This window comes from Hoplias malabaricus, chromosome 1, assembly GCF_029633855.1.
Source record: "Hoplias malabaricus isolate fHopMal1 chromosome 1, fHopMal1.hap1, whole genome shotgun sequence".
Lineage (NCBI taxonomy): Eukaryota > Metazoa > Chordata > Actinopteri > Characiformes > Erythrinidae > Hoplias > Hoplias malabaricus.
Genome location: NC_089800.1, coordinates 16,308,476 through 16,322,206, shown reverse-complemented (window position 1 = coordinate 16,322,206; position 13,731 = coordinate 16,308,476). Strand labels below are relative to the sequence as shown.

Sequence of the window (13,731 nt, the reverse complement as noted above, 5' to 3'; positions counted from 1 at the left end):
CTTGAGGATATGTAGAGATATTAATGAGAAACTGAAGAGATAATAAGACAAAGCCATAGAAACATGTGCAACTACAGATATATTAAGGTGCAACTAGACAGACTTTAATGAGACAATACCGAGATTAAGGAGTAATTACAGATATGTTAAGGGGGAACTGCAGTGACTTTAAGGAGGAACTGTAGAGATACTAAAGGCGAACTGTAGTGACATCTTTGGTGTATAAAGTTTGCTTCTGTAGATTTACGAATGAAGTAAAGCTCTGAAAAGTAATAGAAGCCTTTACCAGACAAATTAGTATTTAGACGCCAAAATCAACGCACACACTCCTCGAACTGTGTGGAGTTATTCCGAGATCTTAAATAGACTCGCTTAAGTGGTTTCTGACACTGTACTCAACAAACCAAATGCCACCCAACAAGACAGAAACACAAAGAGTGCTTTCAGGATCTGTCACTTTCCGTCTCCTTCTAATTACCTGCCAGAGAAAGTGTGGGAGATGACAACAGAGCCGTTCTAAACTCGAGGACACAAATACTGAGCCAAGTTTAACTGCATTTTAATGGCCAAACCGGCCTTAAATTATTGCAACAACAAAGTACATCACCAGATTTTGTTTTTACATTTCTGTGGTCAGTTTAAACAAGACTGTCCCTGCACAATACAGAGGAAGCACACACAAGACTACAGATCCATACAGGATTATAATCCCGTGGATTTGATGAGTAATAATCCAGGTTACAGCATTGGCTTGGTTTTCTGAAGGACATTTTCAACTCAATTAACCCTTTGTCTTTAGAGAATTTGCTCTAAATACACTGAAGGAACAGCGGCGTTAGAAAATTACACTTCGGCACCCAATAAAAGCTTAAATTTAACTTTAAACCTCACATTCCAATGACTAACGCATTTTACAGCCACTGTAGCAGTCCACTTTAAAACTGGCCAAGAGGCAATGGAAAACTGACCTTGTCCAGTTCCTGAAGTCCCTGCCCTCGAAAAGAACAGAGCTATTGTGCCCTGAAGCAAAATTAAACCCTGTCCTTTTCCCTGTGTCCAATCTAAAGAGAAACAAGCCCACTGTGGCTCTACCTAATGGCCCCAAATACATACCGGTTAAAGAAAATAAAAGCCTCCACAGGTTTAGAGCCGCAGTTCCTTCAAAGTGACCTTGTTGTGCATTAGCCACAGTGGACGCCCTACGGCCAACGCTTTCTGGAGAGATGCTCAATTACGTATTGAGTCGGCTTTTAAATTTACATCGATTACACAATCAGAGAGAGAAAGAGAGAGGGAACCCATGGGGTAGGTGACAAAGTTTGTTAACACTGTTTAGACTCTCGGAAACACACAAACAAATACACACTGATTAAATATGTATGTGCATGTGGCCACTGAGTTTGCCTCAGGTCAGTTAGATTCACACACTCACACCTCTGGACAATTACACACACACACTCACACAGTCACTCACACACACCTGTGGACAATTACACACACTCACACAGTCACTCACACCTGTGGACAATTACACACACTCACACAGTTACTCACACACACCTGTGGAAAATTTCACACAGTCACTCACACACTCACACCTGTGGACAATTACACACAGTCACTCACACACTCACACCTGTGGACAATTACACACAGTCACTCACACACTCACACCTGTGGACAATTACACACAGTCACTCACACACTCACACCTGTAGACAATTACACACACTCACACAGTCACACGGTAACTCACACATGTGGACAATTTCACACAGTCACTCACACACTCACACCTGTGGACAATTACACACAGTCACTCACACACTCACACCTGTGGACAATTACACACAGTCACTCACACACTCACACCTGTGGACAATTACACACAGTCACTCACATACTCACACCTGTAGACAATTACACACACTCACACAGTCACACGGTAACTCACACATGTGGACAATTTCACACAGTCACTCACACACTCACACCTGTGGACAATTACACACAGTCACTCACACACTCACACCTGTGGGCAATTACACACACTCACACACTCACACCTGTGGACAATTTCACACAGTCACTCACACACTCACACCTGTGGACAGTTTCACACACTCACCCAGTCACTCACACCTGTGGACAATTTCACAGTCACTCACACCTGTGGACAGTTTCACACACTCACCCAGTTACTCACACACTCACACCTGTGGACAGTTTCACACACTCACCCAGTCACTCACTCACTAACACACACTTGTGGACAATCACACACTCACCCAGTCATTCACGTACTAACAGACACCTGTGGACATTTTCACACACTCACCCAGTCACTCACACATGTGGACAGTGTCACACACTCACCCAGTCACTCACACACTAACACCTGTGGACAGTTTCACACACTCACCCAGTCACTCAATCACTTTTGTGGACAATGTAGGACTGTGTAACGAAATTGCAGCAGTTTGACAGTGACACATGCCGCCCAAATTCTTATAGTTTATTGTATCAAATTTATAAAGAATTATACAGTTAAGATGTGCATTAAGTAAACGAGAGTGAGTCAGAATAGAGCATGGTGCTGGTGAATGGAATCACATGTTGTCCTTTAAAAAAACTCACAGAAAGTGGTGAAAACACTGGGCGTGTATTGGAGACCTGGAGATGCCTGATTCCATTCACCACTGCTGCAAAGAAATGTCTGCTCTATATGCACAGAAACATTTCTCAGACCTCAAATGTGTTTTGACTGTTGGACTGTGTTAAAGGAAAGGGAGGAGGACAACTGTGTAAATCATGCACACTCACCTGTATGTGAGATGAACGGATGCTGGGTCTTTAGGCAGGGGGACTCTGGAGCCCCTGAGCCCAGTCCACAGCTCACTGCACTGGTCAGCAGCAGCAAGAGCAGCAGGCGGAGGGAAGGGGGCGGAGCCATGAGACTCCAATGGGCTCAACACACTACACACAGGAAGTGGACATCTGACACCTACAGAGGGGAGAGAAGAGAAGTGTGTTAAGGTTACACTGGTTTTTGTTTCAGTGAAATACTGGCCATCACCAGCAACAATTCACACTCCTTTAAGTCAGTGCGCAGGAGCCGGAGAAATGCCCATGAAAGGGTTAATGTTGGACTGAAATAAAAATGCATGCTTTAATAATGAAGAACAAGAAGTGAATAAAAGAAAAGGAGTGTACACTGAACTGTAACAGCACTAATCAGTTTGAGGCAGAGCAGATGTCTGCGTCTTCACTTGAACCCTTGATCCCTGCTCTATTCACACTGACCTTCTTGACCCCAGAGCTATGAATCAGTGAACAGGTCTCAGCTTAATTCCTATAACACACACCAGCTCACACAAATACCCACACACACACACACACTATCTTGTGTCTGTGAATTGTGGGGACGTTGCAAAGAATTCCATTCATTTTGTGGAGACTTACCACTAACATTTCCATAATTACAGGGTGAGTCAAAACTCTCAGGACACCCTTTTATTTCAGAAACGAAAGGGAAAATGACATGTCTGAATTACCCCAGCGAGTAATGAGGGAGGGGCCTATCTTTTAGGCAATGTTCGGAATATGGCCGCCACTTTGAAAGCTGCCATATTGGATCAAGGACATGTTTTTCCAATGGGAAGATGGTCCTGTAGCATATCAAAGAAGAACAGAATTGTCTCCGAAATCGATTGCCACAAACAGATTTGCAATATCTCTTGTGGTTCAAAAGTTACCAAAAGTGTTTTTGTTAGTTTCAGGCTTGTTACAGGCTCAACCAGACCCTAAATGTTTAGCGGTCCCTGACAGTGCTGCAGGAAACAGTGTTCCCATCCATTCTGACCAAAGATGGCTCTGAGCATTTAGGGTCTGATCGAGTCTGTAACGAGCTTTTGAAAGTGTCTTCCTTAAAACTTAACGATTTCTCTTGTGGGGACCAGCTTGTGGTCACAAAAGGAAGGCAAGTCCACACAATGTGAGTGTATAAACAGAAATTAATCCCCACAACATGAGTGAAACCTGGCACACCCACACACACACATACACACACATTTAGATCTTCAAAATGCCTTTGTCTCACACAAATCACCCTTATACCACCCTGCTCAATGCCAAGTGTTGACTAGAGGTGTGTAAACTTGTGGGATTACTGTGCAGTGAAATCCCATTCCCGGGAGTGATGGAGTTAAAATGCCACAACTAATCACTCAACTCCAAGAACTGACCTCACTAATGCTCTTGTGGTTACCATCAAATCCTCACAGTAATGTTCCAACACCTAGTGTAAAGCCTTCCCAGAAGCTGTAACTGCAGCAAAGAACACACTCCTCTTTAAGGCCCTTCAGTTCAGAGGAAACACTGGGTGAGATAGTGTCCACAAACTTTTGGTAGGTGTTTCCAATATAATGGCCACGCACAACCGGTTTTATTTATTCCCCTCCTCTGCCCCTGCCCTTGCCCTGAATAGCAAAGCCCTCCTCGACTCGAGGTCAAAGAGCTGAAGTGTGGAGCTCTGTCTCTACGTGTTAATGCAAAGCACCTGTGCTACCGGGGTTGCCAAATCCTGTCACTCAGAAATCCCCACAGACCTCATTTCTTAACAAACATCACGCCCCAAACACGACAGACAAACCGAGTCGGTCACACAGAGGAGCACGGCTGAAATCAATTACAATAAAGGGGAGGCACACTACATTTCAGAATTTGTGCGTAATTCACAAACAAAGCGATGGACACTTTGTTTTAGTGTGAAATGTTGAAATGTAGGGAAACCTGTGTTTTCCTACTTGTTTTCAGTGGTGGTGAATGGACCCAAGCGTCTCCATGGAACCAACTATGTCTACACCATACATCCAGCATTTCATCTGCTCTCCAACACCAGAAGTGGCCTCCACTCATCTAAAGATTTTAATACTTTAACAATGGTAATGAAAAATTGTGAGAATCTGAAAACTATGTGTGGTTTTGTTTCAAAATCTAGTTTAATTAAAACATAAAATGCAATTAAAATAAGAATGAAAATGTAAAAAATTGATCATTGTCATATAATATTGAGTATACTGCGATATCGGGTCTTGATCCAATACTTGTAATGTTCTAGATAATAACCCTTGTGACCGTAAAACAAAGAACTGGGCTCAGGTTCATTCTCAGAAAGCAGACACAGAATAGTGAAATAATGCCTTGACTGGCCCTGATACCACATTTTAAGACTGGGTGAGGACATGCCTAATGAAATAGTGCAAAAAATTAAAAATGCGCAAAGATTATTAGAAAAGAAATATAAAGAAACTGAAGGTGTCATTGCCCTTTAAAAGACCTTCTCATACTAGAGAGTATAATGCTGGGTTACAGGGTGGTGCAGCAATGTCCCACAAGCTTTACAGGGTGGAATTTGTGGTCTATGGCAGGTTTAAACTTACATTCCTGTAAGCCATGTGCAATGACCTGTCAGCACAAACTCTACAGAGCACCGTGCTATCAGCCGTGGCATTATTCGGCCTAACACGAACCTACAGACTGCTACTGGTCTAAATAACTTTGTAGATAACTTCAGAACTGTTCACACTGGTGGTGAATGGAACCAGACGTCCACCTCTAAAGGCTCTTCGCCATCCTAGAGTTTTGGGAAATTTCTCAGTAACTCTTTATAATTCAGCCCATGTTTAAGAGTGTAGCTTGCAGTACATAAATCTTAATGACAAATACTTATGTAGATTTATATTCCTGTATTCAAATTTAATTGCTATAAACCTAACCCTTTGTTCTTGGACTCATCTGTCTTTGCACTATGCTAATATTTGCATCCATCCATCCATCTATCTATCTATCTATCTATCTATCTATCTATCTATCGGAGGTTACACTGAAAGTACAATAAAACGCTGCATGTTACACTCTAAGTATAGAGAGAGTAGACTCTAAAACATAATCTGTGTTATAAAGTTCTACCAATATTTCTATGACCATTTCACATCAAAATAGCCCATTGTATTTTATGCTCTGAGACCATGAGTGACAACTGCACAATAATGACCACATACAAGCCACACCCAGCTGATATAAAAGCCATTCTGATGACCTGTGCTGGTGTAAGAGAGTTTAAACCTGTGGAGAGTGTGATTACAGTCATTATGCCGTATCTACTTTTCACGCAGCTTCATTTTCCCTCATTATCTTCACTTTAAACACACAATTACACACCTCAGAGCAGCCCCAACAGGTCACACTCTTCATCTGCGATCTACGGTTCACCAACACATTCTCAGCATTTCAGATTCACTTCATTTTCCGATGACGATTTGATTCCATTTTCTGGATTAATTTTTATCTTCTGCTTAATTTAACTAAAATTCGGGAGATTTTACCAAATAAAACCCTCCCTTGTAGAATTAAGAGTGTGGAGCACAGGCTTCCTCTGAGAGAAGTCAGCCTCCAACTAACTCCAAGTGGCACTAACACAACACCACTGGACAGCTCAACACACCGGAGGAGAATGCACACTGCCCAGATCTGTCACATCAGCCAACAGAGGCCAGCGCTGGGCTTGTGTTATGGTGGAACGGAGGAGGGCTGCCATTCTTTCAACCCAAAAAGAGCAAGATCAGTAGTGCTCTCCAGGACTATCAGCCACAATGATGCTTTAAAGGCAGGTGTACTCTGAATGTAAATGATTATTTCATTGTATTGTATTTCTTTAATGTGATGTTTACAATTAGTTTAAACTGAAATTTTGTTGAAAATTTCTGGGTTTATTTTGTGTTCCATATTGTTTGGATTACACTGTGAGACCCCTTGCCTTTTGAGGGCTTTGATGGGATGAAATGTCACATTGGAGTTGTGTTCTCTTCCTTGCTTGTTCAGGTGTGTTTTCACTGAAGTGTTCAAACCTAGTTAAGATAAACACACCCACACACACACACACACACACACACACACACACACAGCTGCAGTTTTATACTCAGCCACAAACGCTGAACAACAGCAGACTTTACACACTGTCAAAACCAATAAAGTCCGGAGAGAAACTGCTGCTGTGGAGAATTTCACACAAACATCACTCAGAGCTGAACAAATCCATTACAACAGCACACCGGTGTCTATTAAAAGACCAGTCCAGCCAAAAATCCAATTTACACAGCTTTCCGGCCCTACTCCGAATGTGGTGTATCCGCAGAGTCACGCTGGAGGTGTGAGTTTTTCCTCTTTAGTTTAACACTGGAGATACGAGGCTAATGCAAAGGAGCCTAATGCTGCTTTAATGGCTTCAGATGTCTGGTTCCATTCACTAACACTATGAACAATATTCCCCCTCTTCTTTGCAGTGGAACACAGTTCTGTTTCTTAATGAAACGTCTGTGACCTGCTTTGGTCCAAACCCCACAGCAGTGTTCTCCCCCTGTGCAAACAGCCCTGTTCATAACGCCCGCTTTCAGCACCTGTTCCTTTAAATAATAATGAGCCACTCATTGTTCACCCCGACCCCGAGCGCACAACAGTGAGGAGCGAGGAGCAGAAGCTCTGGTTTTTACTCCATTTTTACTAAATGCTCTTATCTGGTTGTGTCTGTTTTGCTGCATTCAACCTCATCTTCAGGGTCCAGCGCTGTGATTGGACAGACTCAGATGAGGGGGCGGGGCAATTCTAAAGACTCTGCTCTTGACATCAAAAGCGGAGCAGAATCAGAACGGCTTGTTTTATCCCATGTTTTCTGATTTGGGCAGCACACAGAAAACTAACTGGGTGGTCTTGTTTCACAGTGTGTGGGTTGGTGGGCTCCAGCTCCCCATGTAAGTGTGAACATGCACTGAACTGCATTTTCATATAATGTCCCCTTTAAAAGTGTAATCCTCCTGAAAGTTTGAAAAATAAGTAGAATTCTTCTTTACAGCACAAAGATTAGCCTATGGCCCCAGTCTGTGAAACAGAGCCTAGTTTTCGCCCGCATTCACAGATAACGAATTCAGGCCTGAAGTGAAATAGCTAATTTGTGACAGAGCCCCTGACTCCTGTCTGGTTTGAGGATGCATTAGAAACATCTGGTCCAGAAGCAGGAAAACACAGGGCATCTAGTTCACACTGCCTGAGGCAGAAGCACACACACACAATGCATAATTAAAGAGGCATTTTCATACACACTCTGCTGGGTTAAATAAGGCTCAGCTGCCAGATCCGAATCTCCGCCGACTGCAGAAATGATCCAAACGATGAGGTGACAGTTACAGGGGAGGCTTGGCTCTGGCTCTACACCTGAATCCTGTATAATGAGCGGTGGAGTTAATAACAGACCATTGTTTTCAGCCCTGTCAAAGCGCCCTGCACTGATCTCAGAGAGTTTTTTACAGCAGTATTTTCTCCTGAAAACAAAGCCACCTGAAACATTTATATTCACTCATATGATTTTTGTACATATTTTTAATCTGCTGCCATGAACCACAAAGGAGGCAGAGAAAATATTGGGAATGTTGTTGCTGTAGGTGTCCTGCTGTCTGGGGCCCAGTAATAGGACAAACCACCACAGCTCTACATATAGCAGCCAACAACAAATCATTAGAGTTTAACACACTTGGAGGAGAACACTAAGCTAACACAATATGACACAGTTCTGAGTCTTAATGCTCCTGTTCAAATCGTCTGCTTTCAGCAGCTATTCCTTTAACTGATAATGAGCTGTAAGCTGTTCACCTCGACCCAAGCGCACAGCAGCTTTCTGTTTTTACTTAGAGCTCTTAATTCTCTGCGCTTGCTGTGTCTGTTTTGCTGCATTTAACTTTGTCTTTGCGCTCTCACATAAACATGGGTCCAGCGCTGTGATTGGACAGACTCTGACGAGGGGGCGGGGCCATTCTAAAGTCTGCACTTGACGTCAGAAGTGGAACAGAATCAGAACGACTCGTTTTATCCCATATTCTCTGACATAGGCTAGAGATACTTGCTGTTAACATTCTGTGCCGGTTTGGTGTGTAGATTGTGCACGTCCTCAGTAAAAAGACGCTATGCATACGAAAGGTGCAGTACACACGCTAATTGTAGGGGCCGGTGCAGGTGATCAACACCAACGCAGTGATCAAACAGCAAGCATATCTCTACCCTTAGGCAGCACACAGAAAACAGACAAGGTGGTCTTGTTTCACAGTGTGTGTGTTGGTAGGCTCTGGGTTCACACATTAGGAAGAACATACACAGAACAAGAGATTTTTTCATAATATGTCCCCTTTCAGATGGTGGCTCTTCTGAATGTGATTTGATGCACTCTTTCAAACTGCGATTTCGATATAAACAGTTCTCAGTGCTGATCTGAACCTGATCTCTGCGTCCTGCTGTAAATGTGAAGAGAAAGTGAGTGGCGTCTGTGAGTTGAAAAATCCACTACAGAGAGATTTCTGGCACTGAACAAATAGCTGCGGCAGCAATTTCCCAAGGAGCGGCGTGTACATGTCGGCTGGTAAACACTCACTGTTTTTCTACAGAGAAACACATTTTCCGCCAGCAGCCTTCTTATCCCCTTTATTCATATTTTTTCTCAGTCAGACAGAACCGTTCCCATCTAAAAGCTAATGCTGCGTTACAGGAGCCTCACTGAACCAACGACAACATCAACATCATCTGTCAACAAACAGCGCTTTACATTTCAGCCTCACATCTCCACCGCTGCTATAGTTCTGCGCTTGACAAGTGGACGATAACTTCACACTTCCATTCTCTGACACACAGGCGGCTTCTGCCCGGACTTTAAAGAGCCTGTATTATGGAAAAACATGCATGGAAAAAGTTTGAAGGACTATAACATCATTACAGTTTCAAACCTCTTTACTCCATTCAGACCACGTGAGGAGAACGCAAAGAAATGCAAAACATTGTGTTCTGGGAAGGCTTTACACAAGATGCTGGAAGACTGCTGTGAGGATTTGATGGCATGCAGCCACATATATTAGTCAGGTCAGATGCTGATGTTAGAAGATTAGCTCTGGATCACACAAGCCATTTCCTCTCTCCTAGTATTAGAAGAAGCTTTATAAGTTCAGAGAATGCTGTTACACCCCTCAGCAACTGATAATCTCAAAATCATGTGCAGCAGCTCCAGAGTTTCACACCTATCTGTGGACCTTATATAAACTGTGCATCTGCATCCACAATGGGAACAGCACTACAGGGCTAGAGCTGGAGAGGAGTTTAAACTGGAGCTGGATTTTTGTTAAATCTGGAGCTGAAGTGTAGTTAAATTTGGAACTAGACTTTTCTTAAATATTTGTTAAATCTGGAGCTAGAGTTTAGTTAAATCTGGAGCTAGAGTTTAGTTAAATCTGGAGCTAGAGTTTAGTTAAATCTGGAGCTGGCGTTGAATTAATCCTGAAGCTGGATTTTAGTTAAAGCTGGAGCTGGAGTTTAGATAAAACAGGAGCTGGAGTTTAGATAAAACAGGAGCTGGAGTTTAGTTAAAGCTAGAGCTGGAGATTAGTTAAAGCTAGAGCTGGAGTTTAGATACAACAGGAGCTGGATTTTAGTTAAAGCTGGAGTTGGAGTTTAGTTAAAGCTAGAGCTGGAGTTTAGATTAAACAGGAGCTGGAGTTTAGATAAAACAGGAGCTGGAATTTAGTTAAAGCTGGAGTTGGAGTTTAGTTAAAGCTGGAGCTGGAGTTTAGATAAAACAGGAGCTGGAGTTTATTTAAAGCTGGAGCTGGAGTTTAGATTAAACAGGAGCTGGAGTTTAGATAAAACAGGAGCTGGAGTTTAGATAAATATGGAGCTAGAGATTAGTTAAAGCTGGAGCTGGAGTTTAGTTAAAGCTGGAGCTGGAGTTTATTTAAAGCTGGAGTTGGAGTTTAGATAAAACAGGAGCTGGAGTTTAGATAAAACGGGAGCTGGAGATTAGTTAAAGCTGGAGCTGGAGTTTAGATAAAACAGGAGCTGGAGTTTAGATAAAACATCAGCTGGAGTTTAGATAAAACAGGAGCTGGAGTTTAGTTAAAGCTAGAGCTGGAGTTTAGATACAACAAGAGCTGGAGTTTAGATTAAACAGGAGCTGGAATTTAGTTAAAGCTGGAGTTGGAGTTTAGTTAAAGCTAGAGCTGGAGTTTAGATTAAACAGGAGCTGGAATGTAGTTAAAGCTGGAGTTGGAGTTTAGTTAAAGCTGGAGCTGGAGTTTAGATAAAACAGGAGCTGGAGTTTAGTTAAAGCTGGAGCTGGAGTTTATTTAAAGCTGGAGCTGGAGTTTAGATAAAACAGGAGCTGGAGTTTAGATAAAACAGGAGCTGGAGTTTAGATAAAACAGGAGCTGGAGTTTAAATAAATATGGAGCTAGAGATTAGTTAAAGCTGGAGCTGGAGTTTAGTTAAAGCTGGAGCTGGAGTTTATTTAAAGCTGGAGTTGGAGTTTAGATAAAACAGGAGCTGGAGTTTAGATAAAACGGGAGCTGGAGATTAGTTAAAGCTGGAGCTGGAGTTTAGATAAAACAGGAGCTGGAGTTTAGATAAAACATCAGCTGGAGTTTAGATAAAACAGGAGCTGGAGTTTAGTTAAAGCTAGAGCTGGAGTTTAGTTAAAGCTAGAGCTGGAGTTTAGATACAACAAGAGCTGGAGTTTAGATTAAACAGGAGCTGGAATTTAGTTAAAGCTGGAGTTGGAGTTTAGTTAAAGCTAGAGCTGGAGTTTAGATTAAACAGGAGCTGGAATGTAGTTAAAGCTGGAGTTGGAGTTTAGTTAAAGCTGGAGCTGGAGTTTAGATAAAACAGGAGCTGGAGTTTAGTTAAAGCTGGAGCTGGAGTTTATTTAAAGCTGGAGCTGGAGTTTAGATAAAACAGGAGCTGGAGTTTAGATAAAACAGGAGCTGGAGTTTAGATAAAACAGGAGCTGGAGTTTAAATAAATATGGAGCTAGAGATTAGTTAAAGCTGGAGCTGGAGTTTAGTTAAAGCTGGAGCTGGAGTTTATTTAAAGCTGGAGTTGGAGTTTAGATAAAACAGGAGCTGGAGTTTAGATAAAACAGGAGCTGGAGATTAGTTAAAGCTGGAGCTGGAGTTTAGATAAAACAGGAGCTGGAGTTTAGATAAAACATGAGCTGGAGTTTAGATACAACAGGAGCTGGATTTTAGTTAAAGCTGGAGCTGGAGTTTAGATAAAACAGGAGCTGGAGTTTAGATAAAACAGGAGCTGGAGTTTAGTTAAAGCTAGAGCTGGAGATTAGTTAAAGCTAGAGCTGGAGTTTAGATACAACAGGAGCTGGAATTTAGTTAAAGCTGGAGTTTGAGTTTAGATAAAGCTAGAGCTGGAGTTTAGATTAAACAGGAGCTGGAGTTTAGATAAAACAGGAGCTGGAATTTAGTTAAAGCTGGAGTTGGAGTTTAGTTAAAGCTGGAGCTGGAGTTTAGATAAAACAGGAGCTGGAGTTTATTTAAAGCTGGAGCTGGAGTTTAGATAAAACAGGAGCTGGAGTTTAGATAAAACAGGAGCTGGAGTTTAGATAAATATGGAGCTAGGGATTAGTTAAAGCTGGAGCTGGAGTTTAGTTAAAGCTGGAGCTGGAGTTTATTTAAAGCTGGAGTTGGAGTTTAGATAAAACAGGAGCTGGAGTTTAGATAAAACAGGAGCTGGAGATTAGTTAAAGCTGGAGCTGGAGTTTAGATAAAACAGGAGCTGGAGTTTAGATAAAACATGAGCTGGAGTTTAGATAAAACAGGAGCTGGAGTTTAGTTAAAGCTAGAGCTGGAGTTTAGTTAAAGCTAGAGCTGGAGTTTAGATACAACAAGAGCTGGAGTTTAGATTAAACAGGAGCTGGAATTTAGTTAAAGCTGGAGTTGGAGTTTCGTTAAAGCTAGAGCTGGAGTTTAGATTAAACAGGAGCTGGAATGTAGTTAAAGCTAGAGTTGGAGTTTAGTTAAAGCTGGAGCTGGAGTTTAGATAAAACAGGAGCTGGAGTTTAGTTAAAGCTGGAGCTGGAGTTTAGATAAAACAGGAGCTGGAGTTTAGATAAAACAGGAGCTGGAATTTAGATAAAACAGGAGCTGGAGTTTAGATAAAACATGAGCTGGAGTTTATTTAAAGCTGGAGCTGGAGTTTAGATTAAACAGGCGCTGGAGTTTAGTTAAAGCTGGAACTGGTGTTTTGTTAAAAGTTGGAGCTGGAGTTTTGTTAAAAGTTGGAGCTGGAGTTTTGTTAAACCTGGATCTGGATTTGAGTTAAACCCGGAGCTGATTTGTAGTTGCTGGGGACATATGACCATAATTGCAGGCTGGTTAAGAAAACAGCGCTACTCTAAAGCAGACACAGTGAGGGCTGTGTTAGCTGCTGTAGCGGAGGTTTAATTCAGCTGAAGATCAGCTTTGGGGCCGAGCAGCCGCAAGCCACAGTCCGATTTAAACGTGGAACGCCTTACCCGGCAATTTCAGCCTGTCACACCCTGACTCTCCCAGAGCTTCCCCCCTTTATTTTTAACTGTCTCTTTCTCTCCACGGCTCTCTGGCTCAGCGAGCCACTGACTGACACACAGCAGAAGCTCAGCCTTTTCCTCCAGAGCGAAAAAATGCTGCTGAGTTATTTGGCTTCTGTCTGAAGAAGCAGAACCGCCCAAAACCTTCTCCCTCTTCACTCAAGGTCACTGACTGCTGCTGCTCTTACAAACATCCACAGCTACAGTTTAAGTGCCTGAAGCTCCCTGCCTTTACATTTCCAGTGATTTCTCAAAATTCCTGTGTGATTAAATGGTTAAGATGTAGA

General features: G+C 42.4%; 1 protein-coding gene across 2 annotated transcripts in view; it reads right to left on the bottom strand.

Moving 5' to 3' along the window:
* Window positions 1–13,731, bottom strand: part of sema5a (sema domain, seven thrombospondin repeats (type 1 and type 1-like), transmembrane domain (TM) and short cytoplasmic domain, (semaphorin) 5A) — a 158,113-nt gene that overhangs the window by 115,915 nt on the left and 28,467 nt on the right. For both annotated transcript variants that reach the window (XR_010803866.1, XM_066676508.1), the window contains exon 2: window positions 2,824–3,004. Coding sequence is in view for 1 of the 2 variants with exons in the window: in XM_066676508.1 (XP_066532605.1) it covers window positions 2,824–2,953 (130 nt within the window). In the remaining variant the exon portion in view is untranslated. The remainder of the gene's footprint in view (window positions 1–2,823; window positions 3,005–13,731) is intronic.